Source organism: Oryzias melastigma, linkage group LG9, assembly GCF_002922805.2.
Source record: "Oryzias melastigma strain HK-1 linkage group LG9, ASM292280v2, whole genome shotgun sequence".
Lineage (NCBI taxonomy): Eukaryota > Metazoa > Chordata > Actinopteri > Beloniformes > Adrianichthyidae > Oryzias > Oryzias melastigma.
Window position 1 is genome coordinate 32989895 of NC_050520.1, and position 21275 is coordinate 33011169.

General features: G+C 36.9%; 1 protein-coding gene across 2 annotated transcripts in view; it reads left to right on the plus strand.

The window, feature by feature from the left end:
• Positions 1-21275, plus strand: part of LOC112148447 (nuclear receptor subfamily 6 group A member 1-A) — a 131080-nt gene that overhangs the window by 82345 nt on the left and 27460 nt on the right. The window contains exon 1 of one of the 2 annotated variants that reach the window (XM_024275575.2): positions 14408-15003. The exons of the other annotated variant lie outside the window; for it this stretch is intronic. Coding sequence (XP_024131343.1) covers positions 14988-15003 — 16 coding nt within the window. The 5' untranslated portion in view covers positions 14408-14987. Of the gene's footprint in view, positions 1-14407; positions 15004-21275 lie in introns of those variants that run through there. 2 annotated transcript variants of the gene reach the window in all.

Genomic DNA, 21275 nt, shown 5'->3' on the forward strand with positions numbered 1-21275 from the left:
ACCTTTTAGGTTCACTTTGGAGATGTTAGTTTTAGATGTGCATAGAATCCCGCGTAATGTTAAGGTATAAAGTACATTTTATAAACTTAATAAAACTGAATAAAGGTTCAGTTTAGCTTTTTCATATCATTTAACCCTCTGACAGAAGTTAAGACATTTGTTGTCTAAACCAGGGTGAGGACTAAGGGACACATTTATGGTTGTTTCGTACAAATTGCTCTGATTAGTCAGACACATTTGATCTAAGCAATAATCAGTAGATAGGACGAGAATATCTGACCTGAGGCTTGGAATACCCAACATCTTCTCTAAACAAAGTGACACAATTGTAGTAATTTGAGGTTATGCATATGACTGTCACTCCAGTGCTCTAAAATAATAAGTCTTCTCATAAAAGTCTCCTTCAGTGGCACTTATCTATAGCTGTCATTCTCAAGTTGTGTGAGTTGTGTGAGTGGCTGCCCAATCCTGATCCTTGAAATCCTCTACCTTGTGTATCTGACACATCAGAACGGGGAAACACCCGAGTCAGGTTATCAGCAGCAAGCAGGTCATGGAGAGTTGAAAACCGGGCTGGCTGGTAGATCTCGAGGATAGGGCTGGGTATCGATATTCATTTCCAGATTCAATTCCAATTTTTTTTTTAATTCTTTCGAGCCATTCAATTCAATTTTGAGTTTACTCATTTAATCACATTTGTTTAGAAATACATTAATAATCTACTATTTGTTTTGAATATATTTATATTAATCTGATGCAGTTCACATACATTATTAGTGAAATAATGAGATTGTTAATATCATACAGTGCTACCTAGATTCTCAAAAGGAGAAGTTCTAACAAAAATGTTGAGATCATTTACATTGTAAACATTGTTCTGCTTCTCCTGGGGGTCGTTTCAGTTTGGCCACTAGGTGGAGCTCACGCTATAGCAGTACTTTCAAAAAGAATAAACAAATAATGAGCAAAAAAACATGCCTTAGATGACAAATGGTTACTTTGAAAAAATTAATTTAAAGAGTTTGGAAAACCAAGTGTTAGCATTAGCAGTCCTGTGGGAAATTCTATTAAACATTAGCATCACAAGTGGACTTTAGCTTTATGTGCTAGATTGATCTCTATTTTATGGATTGATTATTGATCTATTAAGCTTATATCAATTTAAATTGATTTTGTCAACCTAGCCCTACTTGAGGACCATGATGAGGATCCAAAGATCTACAGTAACATCAAATATCCAACAGCCTTTGGTCATCAAGACACTCCCAATGATCTCCCTTTGCAGTAACGTCTCTTTACAGTATAGGTTTCATTTCTTTGTTAGTAAAAACTAAGATATACTTAGATATTATTTACATTTAATTTTATTTATAGACACACACAGATGCACAATCCCACACTATGCAAAATGACATAATGCTGTCATCTAGATGTAATAGTCACAACCTTCTCACTATTTTTTTCTTATTTTTTGTGTTATATTGTTCCGATGTAAACAAAATGTTTTTTTTTATTTTTTTTTTTTACTTGCTTTAAAGGTAAAACTTTTTGTCTGAAAAGATTTCTCACATGGTTGTTTGGAGAAATGTATATAAGAGCCACTGCAACAAAGCACTGATTCTCAACCTTTAAGATGCCTAACAAAAACTGCTGTTTGGAGGTGCCAAGTCTTGGTTTAGTTTTTTAATTAGTAGATATACTTTTAAAGAAAAACATCTTTCCTAACTTGGCAATAGAAACCATTTTTTTCACCTATTTTTCAATTCATTTGTAATTCAAGGAATCATCTTCTCAGGCTCGCAGTTTTGTCTCTAAGGTAAACAAAACAATCTTCTTCCTCCCACATAGCCTTCACCTTAACCTGGAGGATTATGAAAGTTTACTGCAGCACACAGGGTGTCGCTGAACACCATTGTTTCAGTTGAAGCAGGTATGTTTTGTGTGGCATGCGTGATGTACCTGTTTTGACAGCAAGGACTCTCACCTGTTACACCCCTTTTTGGCTACAGAAGTGTACAGGATTATATGTGACAGGAGAGTGGAGGTGGAATAAAGCAGATCCTTGTTTGTGCCTCCATCTTGTGAAGACTGTTTGCTCCGTGGGTCATTAGATCAGCAGGACGGATTGTTGACATGAATGTGAAACTACGTGAATGTGGTGTGAATTACTGCATATGTTTAACTTTGTATACAAAATCGTCTTGGAGGCCTTGTTTCAGTTTCAGTATATAGAGTAATTCATAAAAGTGATCCTTTTTAATTCATTTTACTGAAAAAGAGTAAGTGACAGGTCTAGACGGGCCTTCTAGAGGCTCTGAAAAACCCATCAGCTTGGAGGCTTGTACTTTCATCGGAGGAGTTTTTGAAGTTCAGGGTGGGGTCTGCGCCGCCAACTCTCAGACTTGATTGTAGTGGTTTGTGTTTGAGCTCCTCAGTCTGTTTCATCTGTAAGAGGGGTTTGTTGTAACCATTTAAGCTTTTATGCAGACAGTCCAGAAAATGCATCAAAGGCAGAGCGTGAGCTTAATTTTCTCCTGGTGAAATGAATGCAAAAGAAACAAAAAAAAGGCTTTTAGAGGAGCTGCATCCAGAGCCCAAGTTTCTACCCACAAGGCGGCAACCACCGGTAAAGGAAAGCACTTGTGTTGACGGGAACCAAAAGACATCAAAGGTGGCGTGGATTGTTTGGCAGCAGATAAGAGGATTTATAATGCAAAGTGCCTCTCAAGCACCCCCCATCATTACAGCTGCTGGCCCAGTTTGCAGATGAAAATGGCTGCAAAGCTGCCTATCAGGGTCCACATTGATTCAGTAAATTGCTAGTATTTGAGAGTAAACAAGTTAGCTAATACTTGTAATATATCTCTTTGTCCTTCTGAGCTTCATTTAACAGAAGCGTGTTTTTAGTGCAATGCTGCCTCCTGCTGGTGAAACAGTATAATGGTGGAGAGGGCTACCAATGCTTATGACACTGTAGAGAAAGAAAGAACTGTCCTTGTGATATTCATTAACCTTTTTAACTCTGTTTTTAAATGAAATTCAGCCCAATCAGCACATCTAGTTTAAATAATTTATTTCCCTGAACAACTGACTGGTTTCTTTGTTCTTTAATCTGCACTCACACTTTACAACAATGCATCATTTCATTTTCATTAGTAATCTATTTTAAAAATTGCCTAATAATTACATCTCAAACCTATTCTTAGATAACAAGTTTTCCATTCAGACTTTTTTGTGTTACCTTGTTATCCTTTTTTGTCAAATTTATTAAATTCTGACTCAGCATCAACACAGAATGAAGCTTTATTATAACATGGATTCTGGTCTTCGTGAGCTAAAGCTCAATACCTTAATAAAATATTAAAACTTTTCCATATCAGACTAGAAAAACCTTGTGACCTTTTAGATTCCTTGGGGTAACCTCTAAACCAACCATCATGTATTCTTTAGTGGAGAATATCTTCCGCGCAGTCACACATACAGAATTGTATTTATTGTTTGTTTTTATGTCTTTTTCCATTCATCTTTTCCTTTTTTTATTTTTGACATGTAGCCATGCTGAGCTTATCATTGTCAAAGTAAAAGGAAATGAGCCATTTCTGTTGTCAGACATAAATCATCAGCTGGGAGGACTATTAGGCATTACCAGAGATCTGAAATAGTCTTCCAGAAAGCCTTAGATCAGCTGAAACGCTCAATTTATTTAAATACAGAGCAAAGAACCACCTGTTCTCAGCTGAATTTGAGCTCATGCAGAAATACAATAAAAGTTTGCTTTAAAGCAGGGGTGGGCAAACTTTTTGACTTATGAGCAACAAAGGGTTCTAAGATTAGACAGAAGGGTCGGATCAGGAGCAGATATGTGGAGTGTTTTTTGTAATCCACCTCATTAGATAAAGAAATAACATGGAATCTGAACAAAAACCTGCTTTCATTTTGATTGAAAATTAATTTATACCTTTTAAAATGGAACACAATTTCAAAATTGAGGCTTTTGTTCTCATTTTAGAGCCGATTGCACTAATGGGTTGATGTTCCTCAGGCAAAAACACAAATGTAGAGAAAAGCTGTGTTTGTGTTGCATTGGAGTGATCGGAAAAGAGAACAGAATCTTCCAACACTGCGTGAATACAGAGTAACTTTCTGCACCCAAAAAAAATGTCAATGTATTTATGTATCTATGTAGAGACTCCACAATTACAGAGAAAATTATACAATAATGAGAATTATCAATATAATTTGTTCCAGTTTGGTGGGTTGGATTAAACGGTTTAACGGGCCGCATATGGCCCCTGGGCCGTGGTTTGCCCACCTCTGTTTTAAAGCTTTCTGTCCCCAACGGGGTCTTCAGTTTAACAAATCTTTGAAACATCTAGTTTAAACTTTAATAAATAATCTCTGACTTTTTATGACGTACAACTACCAGTAACTACCAGTAATCATCAAAAATATTATTGAATAAAGTTATATATTAAATTTATAATTAATAACCAGAGAACATTTTTAATTATGAGATGTAAAGCAACTTCAAAAGCAGTTTATTATCCACATTGGAGTATTAAAAGTAAAGCTGTAATGTTATATGAACAAAGAAAACAACTGTGTTTTAAATATTAGCCTTTGTGAAAACAGAAGTTGAGCTTATCGGTTGACTGTTTTAGCTTTTATGAACTCAGTCATGGTGGCCACATTATCTCTTTTTTTACGTAACTTTTGGATTTTCAGCAATAGAACAGCTGCAATATTATGTTATTGGAAAACTAGTATGTCTGGAGAATACAACGAACACAACTGACTATGAACCTTCACACCCAACAAAAGCGTCTTACCAGAACCATCACAAAAGTTCTCTGGGGGATGATCAAAGTTTTTAATGTCTGAAGACCATTGTGGACATGTTTGTTGTATAACCGGCAGCAGGAGCATCGATACTGACAGAAACTGCACTGAATCCACTTGGTTTCTAATCTTTTTAACTTGTGACCTACTAAAGTAAATCAATTTTAACTTGTGCCCCCTGCAATCACAGGGTATGAGATAGTAAACACTCCAAACAATTAGTGTTTTTTCCCTCGTGAAACATTTACACGAAGAGATCATGGTTCGAAAGAGCAAATGTGTGGAAAAACCCATCAGTGCCACCTCTGGGTGCTTAATGGTTAAAGCATCTATATTTGGCAGCTGTTGGTGATGATGATGATGAAGAGATTGATTCTGTCTGTTTTGATAATTGATTAATCATTTAACTTTTGTGTGAGTTACAAATACCAATAAAGTCATGTTGCAAAGGTTAGTTCTTTTTGTCAGGTATATGGCAATGCAATGGAAAAATACAACCACAACTGTCAGTGTGTGTGTGTGTTTAAAAATTATCTATTGTTTTTAGAGAAATGAAGCACATTTTAAAGTACCTTCCATCATTTTGTTTTAGTTTTATTTGCTTTGGGAGCTGTTTCAAGCTGGTTTTCTACAAGACTGCTGGAACAAACATGAACTGCATTAGCTGCTAATAAATAAAAACATAATTCTTTTCTCAAAAAACTTTACTTAAAAACTTAACTTTATTACTAACCTAAGAATCTAGATAACTTCAAAATAGTAGTGTTGCATTTGCCTAGTATATGTTCAGTTTACACCCGCACTATTTATCTATGCTTCTTTTGAATTCAGTTCTTTTTACTTTCCTTTAATCTTATTTTAATGATCACACCTTTACTATTTCTCCTGATTGTTTCTTTTAATGTTTTATGTAAAGCACTTTGAATGGTCACTGCTCATGAAATGTGCTATACAAATGAACTTGCCTTGCCTTCACAGACCAAAAAACTAGTAACTGAATAGTTATGGAGACCATAAACAACTTGGGGCTTTCCACATAAAACAGAATAAAGACATTGTAAACGAGCAGATTCTAAGAGCCTACTCATAGCACAGGATCTGGACTGAACCATATCAGAGACTCCTTCACCGTTCATGATGGGGCACAGTTGGCACTGCCACAGACACACTAGTTTACCTGCATCACCAACATGCCACTATTTATGTTTGCGGTCCAGCTATGATGAGTCCAGTAGACACTCAACTTAAGCTCCAGGTCAGTTAGACTCCCGTGTTGTCATGTTTGCAAGCTTTTTTGTCCATATGGTATTATCAGCTGTGGTTTGCTATCAAACAAGGACCAATAAATCATAACTTTTTTTTTTTTTAGTTTTTTTCTACCATCTTTCTTATTCATGTGTGTATGGCCTTTTTTTTCTTGTGCATTATTACACTACGAGTCTTCATGTGTGCAGTTCAGTAAGACTATCTGAAAGATCCACTATCACAGTAGCATAGATTTAATTCAAAAAATTAAAGGAAAATCGATCCAAACAAATTCTTGAGATGAGTTCCACATGAAGATGGCAGTACATGCCGACTCCTCCAGTTTATCTCCAGCTCTGCCTGTTTTTGCAGAGTTAGCAAAACAAAGAAAAAACTTTGCAGATAGCAAAAGGACTCTGAGTTCATCTGTCCTTTGTTGAGGTCACATGTTTAGGGACAGTTATTTAAGTTGCACACAACCTCACCAACCAACACCAAACTCAAGTTGCCCAAAAGCAATGGCTAAAGCAGTGGTGCTGACCTTAAACATTATAACACATTGTGCCTCACAGAGAGTCTTCGTGAACCCTCACAATAACTACAGGCACACATTGCATTTGCTGCCACATGAAGCCGAAGGAAACCAAGCAAAGTCTAAGGCTATGTCGATAGCACAACAAGCAGCCCCTGGGATATGGCACAAGGACACAGGAATGACACCCTTAGGTCCTGAAAGATGCACAATAACAAGCCCAAAGAGGGCATATTGTCTTGATCTGGAAGACAAATGATGAGCACTTTATCAGGATGTCGAGCAGCCCTCGCTTCTTCAAACCAAATGAAAAACCGTTAGATAAAAATTTTATTCCTGAACTTCTTTAATGGACAACATATTTGACTTTGATCTTGTCCCAGAAGGCTTTGTTCTCACAAGACACCATTATTAAAGGAAAAATACTGACTAACAGTATTGGATCTACTGCCACTCGTCTTCTACACTATAGTACTAAAATTACCCTACAAAGCCTCAATTTTTTTATTCAAATTAACAGGTTATATAACTGCATCAGCCATTCAGTGTGCTTTTGGGAAAAAAATACATTAAAGCTTTTTTATAGCTAAAATGCTATTTACTCTTGATGAAGAAAAACCCGACAACTATGACAACTTGGTATGTTTCTTGAAGCTCTTTGTTTCCAGAATAGAGATTTGTGACAGTATGTCGGGGGAGGGGAGTTCAAGCAAAAGACATACCCTTTGTCACTCAAATGTTCAGGATAATGCAAAGCACAAGTAACAATGCAGCTCATTTAAGCCAACACCAATCAATGTTATTAAAGTTTAAGCCTGGAGTCTTTAGACTGCTGATAGAAGGTCTAGAGACACAAAGAATTAGCAACATTGATTCATTAATAACTGATTTATTTTCTAAATCAGGTTTTCATAAAGAAACTATGCAGTTGATTCCTCCTCATGCTTGTGATCCTCGTGGTACCTATACCATTGTTTCCTAGCGTTGGAAATGTCCTTTTTTTAAAAAGAAAAAAATATATATATTATCCTAAATAATCCATATTAGGATCTGACATTATATACTTAATGTAAATTAAAAAAAAGAAGTTTTTGACCATTTTTGGCAGTGGAGACATTGTTGGGGAATGGAGAACCTCCAGATGCAGTGCTTTTACATTGTTAAATTGGAAAATTGCTATTTTAGGAATACTCGCCTTTCTAAAGTACCATTGGTCCTGGGTTGTTAATGCTCCAAGTAGAACATGACAGCTGTGCTTTAGGCTGCCACGAACAATGCGGCTGAGAAAAAGTCACAGAATATAATGCAGATACGGTACGGAAAAAATGATGAAGCAGTTTAATGTAGGTTTTTAAAAATATTTCCTCCCCAGTATTTGGATCTCCAGAATATAGTCCCCCCATCCACACACACACAATCACATATTGTTACACATTTGCTGTGATTTCAGATATTATAATAATATTTCAGTTTTGATAAATTTGTTTTAATTTCAGGAAAACAAAATATTATGCATCAAGATTGCATTCATGTTGAGGCTTTTTTTAAATTAATTAATATGGTCAAATTGTTAAAGCACAGTCCTTTATCTGCTCCATTATAATTGAACTTGTTTTTAGTGATTAGTCTGAATTATTATTAAGATAAAGGTGTTCAAAGTTGCAAAAGCAGACATGGAACTCGGCTTATTGAAGAAGAAAAAAACAAAACATTGACGACGAAATGAAAACTTAATTCTTTCTGCATTCTGATTGGCTATTCACCTTGTACAGCCCAGTCTCAGTAAAATGCGTACATATGCCACGATTTGGGAAATACCGTGTATAATATACGCCAAAACCGGTTTTTGCGTGCATATAATACGCGCGGTCCTAAACGTGTTAAAATGTGTTTTCCACATTTGACACGTCCCCTGGTGGAGGCGTGAGCATCACAGACAGCCCCACAAACGAACAATTTGCTTTTCTAACCCTAACCATAACCGTAATCCTAACCTTAACCAGGAACGACGTAATTTAGAAAAGAGTCGGAGGATTTCTTACCACGTGACCAAAACGAAACCTAAAAAGCCGTGTATATTGTACGCCGGCGCCACCTATTCTCAATCATTGCGTATCATATGCACGCAAAAAGCGTGTTTGTAGTATATTATACACGGTATTTCAGAGTGCAAAGTCGTGGAATATGTACGTATTTTACTGCGACCGTGTTGCCTTGTAAGTAAATCTTCTCTGTGCTGCGCCTCCTGTACAGAATGTGTTCAGGTTGCAAGATTTTCACAAACCCTCAATAGCAAGCAGATCTTTGTTTTCATTCTATAATACTGGATTTATTTTTTGTGAAGATTTGAACTTCAAGAGTTTAAACAAAAGTGTGAAAATGTTCATGTCTGTCTGAGGAAAGTGTTTGAAGTGTGTAGCGAGAAGTTTTACTGCCTTAAAAAATCTGTAATCCTACTTTGCTCATTTCACCCTTGGGCCGGATCTGGCCCCCGGGCCTTGACTTTGACCCATGTGGTGCATAGAATAACATAAGATGATCCCTTATTCGTCCCACAATGGGGAAATTCCAAAGTTGCAGCATTACAGATGGGAATAGAGTAATATGTTCAGATAAAAAGAGATTTCACATATTTACAAAAACTTGCAGTGCAAGAAAAAAATAAAAATACGAAATTGCACTAGTGATTATAAAACTGTACAGTAATTTAGTAAATTGCACAACATATTTAAAGTGACATAGACCAAAGTGACTAAAGCTAGCATGTTTCCAATGGGATCTCTGGGAGCAGCTTTGGTTGTAGAGTCTCACTGCAGCGGGTAGGAATGACCTACAATGCAGCCCCATCAGGCACCTGGGATGTATCTGTCTCTATAACTTGAATTACTTACACAACAGAAAAAAAAAAACATGAAAAATAAATTACAATTTACAATAACGTGTTTAAAAAAAGGAACAGAGCAGCAATTATTATTAGAAATAGAAAGACTGAGTAATAGCTGTTTATTTCTTTTTAAAGGTCTTTTGGAATTTGGGGTTCTTGTAGTCAGCAAGTGCTTCCTGTTTGGCACTCTGAATCCAGTTCTCATACACAGTGATATAACCTTGTACAACAAAGCAACATATTTAATCTATCTCTGCAGCTTTCCCCATATTCTAAAAAGTTCCATCATACCCCTGTATTCTTCACCTGTGCTAACTCCACTGATGTTGCGTTTCAAACATGCCTTAAGCTCATTCCTTCTAATGGTTTCTGTTCTTTTTGCCTCTAGCTTTCTCACATCTTTCCAAGAAAGTTTCAGTCTATGTCCTCCACTGACTTCTAATTTAGCCGAGAAACTTCTTTACCTTTGGACATCTTGCAACCTCTGGTTTTATATCCAATATGTCATCATTTGGTGATGGTTATACCACAACTAGTGTAATATATTTAAAATGAAAACTACAATGCTGCACTGGGTCAAAAACCAAGCAGCTATTTTAATAAATCTCCAACACTTGATGTAAGTGAAGGCAAAATGAGACTTTGGTTGAATCTTTACTGTCCAATAGCTGAGTAAAGATGGCTTGTGTCTTAAGTACTTTCCAAGTTTGTGCGACTCTTTGATTTTTTGCTGGCTAGAAAATTAGATGCTTTGCTCAACTTCATCTTAAATCTGAATAAAGTTTTTCACAAACCTGGTTATCAAATACCCCTAGTTTATTTTACCATTATTCTTTTTTTTTAATAGCCTGTTCACTTGACACTATTGATGCTATCGGGGTATATATTACCCTAAGTATGGTTTGTTTAGTTACAGATGGCCGTATTTCATCATGTACAGGACTTTTTTGTGTTTTTGCTTTATTTGTGTGTGTAAATGCACTGTAATTACATAAAAAGACCCAAGGTTTGTATATGATTGAAACAAAACACCGCTACAACTTGTTGGTGTGATTGCAATGTTTTAATTGTATTTCTCATGGAAATACACATGTTTTATGAAGCCTAAAATTTAAAATGGTTCCACTGGATAATGGTCATCACATATTACACGATCCTGGTAAGAGTTTCTGGGTGAATATTTTCTTAAATCTTACATATGCCTCAATCAGATTACGTTAGAGCTTCAGTCTCTGCATGAATCAACTTGAGGGTTAAAAGCAAACTTTTCTATTTTTTTTTTCTTGGTCTTCTATTATTCTTTTGAAAAGCTTTTGAGAAAAAAGAGGTTTTAAAGTCAAAAACAGCAAATTGGATGTCCCACATGTAGAACCCCCTACTATAATCAAGCAATTATAAGTGTGATAGAAATGTTCATTTTTACATATATATTCTTTCTTGTAAATGGTTCCTTTAGCTAATAAACCTTGATGCACACACGCTGATACGAATTTGCATAAGATGACTGAAACTCTGGCAGGTTTTAGCCGGTAACCTTGTGGTGAGAGCAGTGACATATGGTAGGAGACTTTTATGGTATTAAAGTAAAGCAGGAGCTGAGGGGACCAGCCCAATTAGTTAAGTCCTCGCTTTTCTACCTATTTATTATGTATTAGTCCCCTGGTTTTGAGCGGTTTTGAGCCACCAAACACTGTTTTGGAGTTTTTTCAAAGCTGGTGGATTTAGTTGTTTTGTTTCACCTGTGTCAGTTTTCTGGGACCATCCCAGTTGCATTTAAATGTGAAAAGCTTCTTATATGTGACTTAGTGTGGCCAGAGTCATTAGCATTTGCATGGGGGGTGGGGCCTTTAGGAGTGGGGAGTGTGGATGACTGTTGCTGATGTAAGAGTGAAGAGGTTTTATGAACCGGTGTGGAGCTGTGGAAAGCGTGGGCTGAAGCGTGGTTAGGTGACTGGCCCCCCTGATTAGAGCAGTGGTTGGTTGGGATCAGGTAGAGGCACACGTTCTGGTTTAGGAAAGAGATAGATTCAGCAAGACAGCTGAGGGTGGAGCTTGAACCCAAAACACTGGAAGCTTCTCACTATGACCCTCTGCCCGGACCACTGGGGGGGATGAAGGAAGAGAACCCACTGGATGGTAAGACATTAGCAGCTCCTAATTGACAAGTCAGTATTTCTGCTGATTCATGTTGGCATGTTAAGGTGTTACTGTTGTGTTTAAAGTGACTTTATTTCTGTTAGACCTTAACCTTGAAGGTACAAACCCTTGTAAATGACTAAATCAACAGACCTTTTTTATAGACAGGAAGGTGGAAGGAATAATTCAAGTATTTTTTGCTCTACAACCAGAGAAAAATTAGCAATCCAGACAGTTTTTTAATGAGAAACATAAGTCTAATTTCTTATTTGAAATATAGTTTTCATCCAGTCGTTTTAACTGTAAAAGTGGTCTTTATGAAGTCAAGTTGACAGGGTTGTTTTCAGTATTAATCATGTCTTAAAATATTTTTGTCACTATAAATAAACAGAGTTTTAGCTGCTATAAATATTTTCTAATTCACTTGTTAGTTTGTTTTGGGTCTGACAAAAACAAAACATACAATTATTGCATGTAAAGAAGCAGGGAAAGTTAATGGCTAAGGAATGATCCTGAAATCCTCCAAGCACTCATTCATGAAAAGTAGGCGTGACTGTGTCACTACAAATACGCCTGTCATTATCTGTGGGATTTTAGTCCTGCTTGTCTTGCGTCTCATGCACTTTAAATAATAGTAACTCAAAATGGTGGTCAATGGATCAAATGTCACTGGTGTAAACCCCTGGCAATACTAAAAGCTAACATGCAGAAATCCCGCCCTTTTTTTTTTACAATTTGGAGTTGATGGGGAGATATTCACCAATCTGAATGCTTTCTAATTATTAAAGACAAAAATCCAAATAAAACCACCAATAGTTTGTTTGGTTTACAGCAAACAGGTAAATCGCAGAATCTCCAGTTTTCTCAGAACACGAATGAATGTTGAAAGTCGAGATGGAGCCTCAACACTGGTGAAGAAAACAGATCCCTTCATTCCACCAGTTGAGCTTGTTTTCCCTGATCCAGTCTGTTTGAGGATTTAAACTGGTTTATGCTGGTCCATTATAGTCACGATGTCAAAATCTCATGATATTGATAAAAACATGAATATATGTTAATATGATGTATAAAAACATAGGTGAAAACAAATGTGTTCAATTGATATTCCTTTTAGGAAAAAGGAATAACACAAATCACTCTCCAAGATTAATTCCCACGAGAAGTCTACAGAAGTCCAGGAAACAAGTTAAAACACTTTCACATATTCTGGAAGACGGTATGCTGATTTAAAAGAAATCCCTATGACATGCTGGTACTTCTAATTGTTCATAATTGGTTGAGGCAAGCAAGAACAACTCCAGTGTAGCCAAACAACAACGATGTTGCCAGACTGTCTAAGAGACAAGTTCTTTGAGACAAATTCTTTAGACGTCTTTGGATCCCAGAGATGAATACTCAAAGTCCCGCTTCAACCATATCTTTTTCTTTTGCCAAATATTTATAAATATATAAATTGTTGACTTTAGCTCACCCATATCAGTTTTTATTGGCTCCTGATCCGTCACGATTTAGTTTCTTAGATCCAATTTCAAGCTGATTGTTGATTTTTTTTCCTATAAATATTTTCATATTAAATTTGATTAACATGTTCTAAACCGTAGACTTGTTTTTTATGTCAAGCTTGTTGTAGTTGAACTTCCACTTAAAAATGCCTGCCACGTATCCACAAGTTTTGATGGTGATGCCTGATCTATTCTTTATGTCTGAAATTTAAAAAAAGACATATATCAACTAAAATTTTACATTTTAACAGACTTAATTACAGAATAGTTTAAGTCTTCATCGTCTCAGATGATAAACTAGTGTCTGCACTTGTTTTTATATTAGAACTTTATGTGTCATTTAGCACAATTGACAATATTTTATTAATATTGGTTGTGTCATTGGTATAACAAGAACGGCATAAATATGAATTTATAATGCTATTTTTTTTTTTACTTTTAATATTAACCAAGTCTTGTCAGTCATGCTTTTCTGTCTTGCCCTGGTGGCTGATACATGCTGGTACTTCATAAGAAGAAAATATTTTTTGTTCTGCATGCTTGCTGAGAAGCATAAATGGCATCAACTTTGGCTCACAGAAATACAAAGTTTTTGCATCTTTTTTTTCCAAACAAGTTTCCCTACACAAACCTTATGTTCACTATGTCAGCTTTAAGATGATTAACAGAAGATTTCAACTGCATGTGATTACAGCGTGCTTTGCAAGGGTGAATACTAAAGCTGATACTAATATATATATATATATATATATATATATATATATATATATATTAGTATCTTATATGTATATATATATATTTTTTTATATTTATACCAATACTAAAGCCGGTTTGTACGTGATAAAACTCTGATTTTTAGACCTTCTTGGAACAACTTCAGACTAACTAGCCATTTTCTGACAGTAATTTTTACAGTTCTCACTTATCAGAGTTAGTGAACGGCACAACGGGGGCCAAAAGTTTTTGAAACTGAAACTTTGAGATTCGAAAATGAAAAAAAGATTTGAAACTGAAAAAAAAAGTTTTGAAATGGAAATTTTGAGTTTTGAAACCTATTTTTTTCGGCCAAACATTAATATTTTTTCCAAAAGATTTTATTTAGGTTTCAAATAATATTGGCCCATTAGCTCCATTTAAATGGACTTAAAGGAAATTGGCAATAACATTGTGGGCATTGTTATGCCTATTTTATTTATTTTCAAATTTACCCACAACTCAGTTTTATATTTTTTATTCATCTTTTATACTTTGAGATGTGGTAACAGGAAGTTGATGTTTAAAAGCAGAGGAAGTGGAGTTCTATTGTCATTCACCTGGTGTCTTTGTCTTTTCACATTTGTCAAAACTAGAGCTATCTCTGAAGCTTCAACTCTGTCATTCTCTGCCTGTTCAACCAAGTGCCTCAATTAGTTAATGTCTGTGTGTTTTGTCAGCTTGAACCTGTGTTTATGCTTGGGCGTGCACTTTAGTCCTCATCAGTAGCGCCAGAGGCAGGGAGGGAAGGGGAGGCTAATTTGGGTGAGGGCTATGGAGGGGGGTATTGTTGAGCACCAGAGAAAATAGAACTATCAGTTCCACTCAGATAACCCTGGCTGTCATTGGACCTCAAGCCAAGTGGTGACCTCGGGGGCTTGAACTTTGGTGGTCATGTGACCAGGCAGTGAAGTGACCATTGGAGCTGCTGGGCTCCGGCTGTGGCCAGAAAGGGGCAGACTGTCGAGGAAAGAGGTGGCCGGGAGAAAGCAGAAAAAAGGTTAAGAGAAAAGGGAGTCATGACGAGACCAGGCCCAGTCTTCTTGAGCTGAGCCTGTGCTTGAATGGGGTCCAGGCAGACTGGGAGAAGCATGAAATGGATACATGGGAAGGTAAGGGCAGCTCGCTGCTGGAAAAGCTGTTGCTTTCTTTTCAAGGGATCACACCCTCCAGAATTAGCTGTGAGTGAGAGGGGGGTGGATCAAAACTGCAGTTCTGATCTCTATTTGTTTCACTTCTGGGTAAATGAGAGGGTGCATTTTTATTACACCAGGTAACAACTGGAGAAATTTTGTTTGTTGATGCTTTTTTTAATAGCAAAAGCAAAATGTCTAAAATGCTCTTTATAGTGTTGAAAACCACTTTCTGCTTTTGTATTTTGGTTGATAGCTCTCCATGCTCTAATTAGATAAGATTGACCTGCAGATCAGAGGATGTTGTAGCTCTTTCCAGCGTTCCTCCTGCTCTTTGTGGGTGTGTATGTTTAGGAAAAAAAATCAAGCTGGTGGGTGTGTAGTTGAAGGTCTGTCTTCTTTTGTATTCATTTTTTAATTGTGGAACGTCTTTGAATGTGAGTGGTTGGTAATTTTAGTCAGCCTTTTTTAGCTGTTAACTCGTATTGCATGAAGTGTTATGGTAATTATGCATCTTTTTTTTTTGTTTGTTTTTGGCAGCTTTCACAGTACTGTCCATCCACCACACCATCAAGCTGCTCCTCCTTCCCTCCCTCTGTCCCCTTGTATTGCAGGAATTTGGAATGTGATCCCTGCACCCTCTTAGGATTTACCAAACCACATGGCAAACCAAAGTGATCCCCACGTCATTGGGGGCTTGATTGTATTCATTTAATTGTTTCTGCAGTTTCTTTAACACAGAACGCAGCATTTGCAGAGCACTTTCAGGCTTCATGTCCTTCATTTTAAGGGTTTTCCTTGAAGTGACATGTGAAAGAAGCATGTTACTGTATGCATCCCCTCCCCCCTGTGCTAATCCCTCAGGCAGCAGCCTTGTTTGTTTGTGCTCCATCTGAAGGGGTTAACTCCATACAATTACTGCTGCACATCACCACTGCTTTTCAATTCAAAAATGCTTTATTAACCCCTGTAGGAAAATAAAAACACTTGCAGTAGTCTGTGGGTCAATAGCAAGTCACCTATAGTCTTTTATTTTTTTAAAGTGAGAAGATACGTTAAAGCCAAAGCCAGCCTTAAGAGACAGTGTGAGTGACTGTTTATGAGGATGCAGATTGGAGGGGTACAAATCAATGAGTGAACATCAATGGCTGCAGTGGGGGGAGGTCACGGAGCCCTGTGACTCTGTAATGCTCGCCTATAAATAGCCAGTGGCAGAAGTGGCTCATAGCTGCTTTGCACGCTGGCCTTTTCCCCCGATTTCACTGAAACATCCATCTTGGCCGGCACCGTCCATGTCAAACCAAACCATCAGGTCCATCATGTTGCAGATCTTTGTCTTTCAGAGGTGTGTTATTTCAGCTCCACCCTTCCCCCAGCACAAACATGCACTCACACTGTCACAGGGCCGAACTCTCTGATGCTGGTCTGCATGTCTGTTTCTACACAGGAAACAGTCGGTTTCACACCAGATGATCTTGATGAAAAACATGAATCACTAATTGACAGTGTTTTGTTTTTTTTTGTTTTTGTGGGTTGCAGTTCAGCTTCAGTGTTCCTCTCTGGATCTCCTTTAAGTTTTCGGAAAGATACAGAGATTTACCTAAAGCAAATATATAACCGTCATTGGATGAGAAGCTTCATGAAAAACGGTAACTAAAAATGAGCTTTCCCGAAATGATCAGCAACTACTTTACTAAGATATGCAAAAAATGCAAAGTGTATGTTTTAAACATATCTTTTAAAAGTGTTACTTCATTTCAACATGCTCAACAAACCCAAAGACAAATGCACATTATAACATGTTTTTCATTTTTGTTGCATAAATCCAACTTCACAAAAGTTTTATTTTTTGTACATTTTTTTTCCTTAAAAAACTTAACAAACCATTGAGGAAAAAAGACTTTTGAGTAGAAAATGTTCTACAATCTGACTTCCTAACTTTAAAAGACGAATGTAGATCCAATTTGTCAAAGGATAAGCACTAACAAAAATCTTGCATTACACTAGTTTACATCAGGGATCCGCAAACTACGGCCCAGGGACTGGATCCGACCCTGCTCCACATTTGGCCCGGCCCCCTGAATGCTATCAGAGATGCATGATTTTTCTTTTTTTTTTATTAATTTTTATCAGTCTCGTCATGCAATTGAAACGTGCGTAATGTGATTTTTTTTACTCCACTCTTCTGCAGTCTGTGCTCCTATCTGGTTATGTGCGGCTTTCTCTAAAACTTTACATGTTTGAGTTTAGACGCATCCTGCAATTTTTTACACCTATTTTGGTAGCCTACCATCCGACCCCGGCCCCACATCAGAGAAGAACACCGCTATGAAAATTTGAGAACCCGTGGTTTAAATCTATTGCTTTTCAGGATGTTTAAATTCAGCAACTGATTGTATTTTAACATTTCATTGTTAAATAGATTAGACATTTCAACACTGCATTCAGATGAAAGCAAAGTTGAGACATCTGACCTGACACCTAGAGTCCAGATTCTTAACTGGTCTGGAACTGTGTAGCCTTGCATTAACTAAAAGGTCATTTTTGTGAGTTTTTCTGCCTTGAAGACATGTGTATTCTGAGCTCAACCTGCAACTGCATGCACGTCACTTTGAAGATTAGCATCACAGTGTGGGCTGCCAGGAATGCTATATTCCACTCCCACGAGGCCTTCACATGCCTTTTACTTCTGTGAATGCACTGATGTGTGTTCACGAACATACCAGTCTTAGCTGGGGTTTGGACTTGTGGGGGGTTATGGTCTTTTTAACCCCTAAGGTAAGAAAGATAAGTTTCAGTGAAGAGGAGATATGAGAAGGATTAAAAGGGGGAAAACAGAGGAGGGAAGGAGGGAGGGTGCCGTCAGCGGAAAAGTACAGCAGATTCATGCAACCCCCGCTCTGTTTCAGCGGAGTGTGATTGTGATGGAAAGCTGGAAACAAAACCTGAAGTGAAACCCCTTCAGTGCCAGGCCGTGCTCTGGCAGCCATTCAGAAAGCTGCTTTACACTATGCTTCAGCCTTTGTGCATGAAGGATGTGGAAAGCAGGAAAATTTGACTGATACATCTGCTCTCTGCATGATGTGTTACAAACTGGCTTTTATATGTGATCTAAGACTCTATACTTTTCCTCAAAATGCTCTGTAATGATCTTGTGTGAGGCCGTAAGCCTTTTTCCTTGTGATACTGGGAGCAGTGGGGGGCCTTAAATGTTTTTTGTCATTGATCGGAGCCTGACATGCTTAACTTGCTTTTCATGGTTTGTGTTGAAGTTGGGAATGAAACCCAGACTGACCCCTTGAAAACAATGCCTGTTTTAATGAGCCTTGGGGGGTGTAAGGTGACTTTGTGCATGTGTTGAGGGGTGACATAAGCTCTTTTCACACTACCCATTCAAGGCGGGACTGATGTCACTTAATTGCACATTGGCATCCTGTTTGCAAGTACAAAAGTGAAATGGAAATGCAGATGTAGATGGGAGGTTCAAGATGATAAACCTCTAGTTTGACAACCAAGCTGGTCTAATTGGCTTTTGCTGTATGTTTTTGTTGAAAAGACACCAAACTATTTTCACCAAAGAACAAAACTGCTGTTTGGTCTTGGTAGTGATGACAAAGATTGCACCAAAATACGAACACGTTTGAATAAATTCATACATTTAGATTGTGATAGTTAAGACATGCATCGCCTTCATGTCTTTGCTTTGTGTGTTTCATAGCGACATCCTTCCTAGCTTTCCTTTTTTTATTTGGTCCATGGAAGAAGATTTCTAATCTGTCGTAAATATTCTGCCCCATATATCTAGCCTGACAACAAAATTGAAAAGTTATATTTAATCTACCCAGAGATACTCCAAATTTGACCTAAAAATAAGAGACGATTTACAGAAATGTTGCAACATTTCATTTTGTATTTAAATATATATTTATTTTTTACCCTTGCCATTTATTTTGTATGTTCTTGACACCTGATTGTTATATCTTTAAACACACCTTTAAAACAACAAGCAGTTTTCAAATAAGATCTTTTTCTTATCAAGTAGAAAACAAATCCTAATCTTTAAGGCCCTGTATGGAAAATAAATTCGCTATTTCCTGTTAAAAAAAATATTTGGTTTATCCCATGCAGAAAAATGTATTATCACACAAAAAACTGATTACTGGTTCTGCTACATCTATTGTTAACCAAAAATACTCCTAAATACATCTTTTCAAACAAAAGAAAACTAGATCAAAAATCTAAAAAGATGGAGAATATGCGGTGCAACAAATAACAAAAAAGTTATAATCTGTCTAAAATAAGATAGTTACAAAGAAAATGTGAAATAATAGTGAACTCCACATTCGAAGAACTGTAGGGTTTCCTTGCCATAAGTAAGGTTCGTGTCTTACATTTAACCTTTTTTCCAAAATCTCAACATATAACTAAACACATTTTTGGATTTGAAGAGTAGAGCTTAAAGAAAACACAACTCTTGGTTTACTCAAACCAGGATGTTTGCATTTAATGTGGGAACAACTTTAGAATTGTGCCAAATATATTTTAGTTTTCTTGATATTCTGTCCAGAAAGCGACTTGTGTGAAATGGCTTCAACACTACGGTTCTATTAAACACTAAAGTGCAACGCAGACAGACTCATCAGCTGTCAAACAGACTTCAATGGTGTATTCTGGATTGTGCATTCTCTTTAGTCATAGCACCTTCAGTTTTATAAGAGATTAGCTAATAAATCCTAAACATCACATCTCCATGAGGTTGCATTAGGGGCTCTATGTCTTACACGTGTCTGCCAGTTCATCGTATCTTCTTCATCTCAGGTTTCCACAATCTAGTCTTCACGGATTTTCTATTTCTGACATTCAAATCAAATCTGACCATATTGAGATCTCTGCAGTGTTATCAGAGCTTGAGCTGCTTTCCTTGGTTGAACTTCAACTGCCATTCTCAAGCTTCTGCCAACACTCTCCTTGTTTGACTCCTGCACAGAGGGGGCTTCTCCCCAGCTACAACAAAATCAATGGATTTCCCTGTTGCATGTTGGTGCACACTAGTTAAGGTCCCTGTGCTGCTGGCCTTTACGATAACATAGTTATAGTTGGTTATAGTTGGTGTAGTTGGTTACATGGCCAGTAGTGCTGATCACCAAAAACGGAGATGCGTAGCAAAACCTTTGGAGAGGCTGAAGCTCAATTAATGGAGAACCCATTTGCCAGTCAGTTGGGAGTTCAAATCCCGAACCTGAGAATAAGTCAGCCTCTAGCATTTTTTTTTTTAGGAATGAGGCAGCTCTTTGTGTAAAGTTTTTGCTTTATCAACAATGTGCCAGTTCTTTTCTCCTTGGTTAACTTTTTGACTTTTGGATGAAAATGGGGAAGGACATACAGCTTTCAAAGCAATACATTCTCCATTTTAAGTGAATGTTTCCCAGTAATTTTCACAAATCTCCAGACCCTCCAAGACTTTGCAATGTTACAATCATACCAATTGATTCACATTTAATCAGTCCTGCAGCTTTTGTTGACATAGCACCTTTGCCCAACCACCACAACTTTGGCACAACTTTAGCCAGTCTTATTATGAAAAGTTGGACCCATCAAATTGTCCCCACCAATCAAATTAGAGGGTTAAACATATTTGTGACACTTACTAGTCTAAGTAACCACACATAATAAGTGATCACAGTTTTTGTGCTCACATGGCTGATACAGTCTTTCAATTACTGCAAAAATCACATCTAAAAATCGTGTTTGTGGTCAAATCTGCTTTTCGTGGGTTCTGGTGTAAAAAGGGTGAATATTAGAGCTATCAGGCGATTAATTTTTTTAATCGCGATTAATCACATTTTATCTCGAGTTAACTCGCGATTAATCACAAATTCATATGTGGCCTTTTTTTTTTAAGAAAAAAAATGTGTGCTTCGTGGAATTTAGCAGTTCTACATTAATTATGAAAACAAGAATGACAAAATTAATAGTTTTTATCAGAAATACTTTATTTTGTAACATTGTATTGAGATAAACTTTCTTAACAATAAAAGGCTGTAACATAAAATGCCTAACAAAAGCCCAAGTGCAAGTGAAGGGCATTTTAAATTCAAAACTTCAATCAACGTTCAGTAAAATAAAAAACATCAAAAATAAAATTTCCATAACACTTTCATGTTCATTTTTTGTCAGGACCAAATCTTTTCCTCCTCTGCTGAACTACAGTAATAAATGAAATAGAGATTTATCATTTCCTATTAACTTTT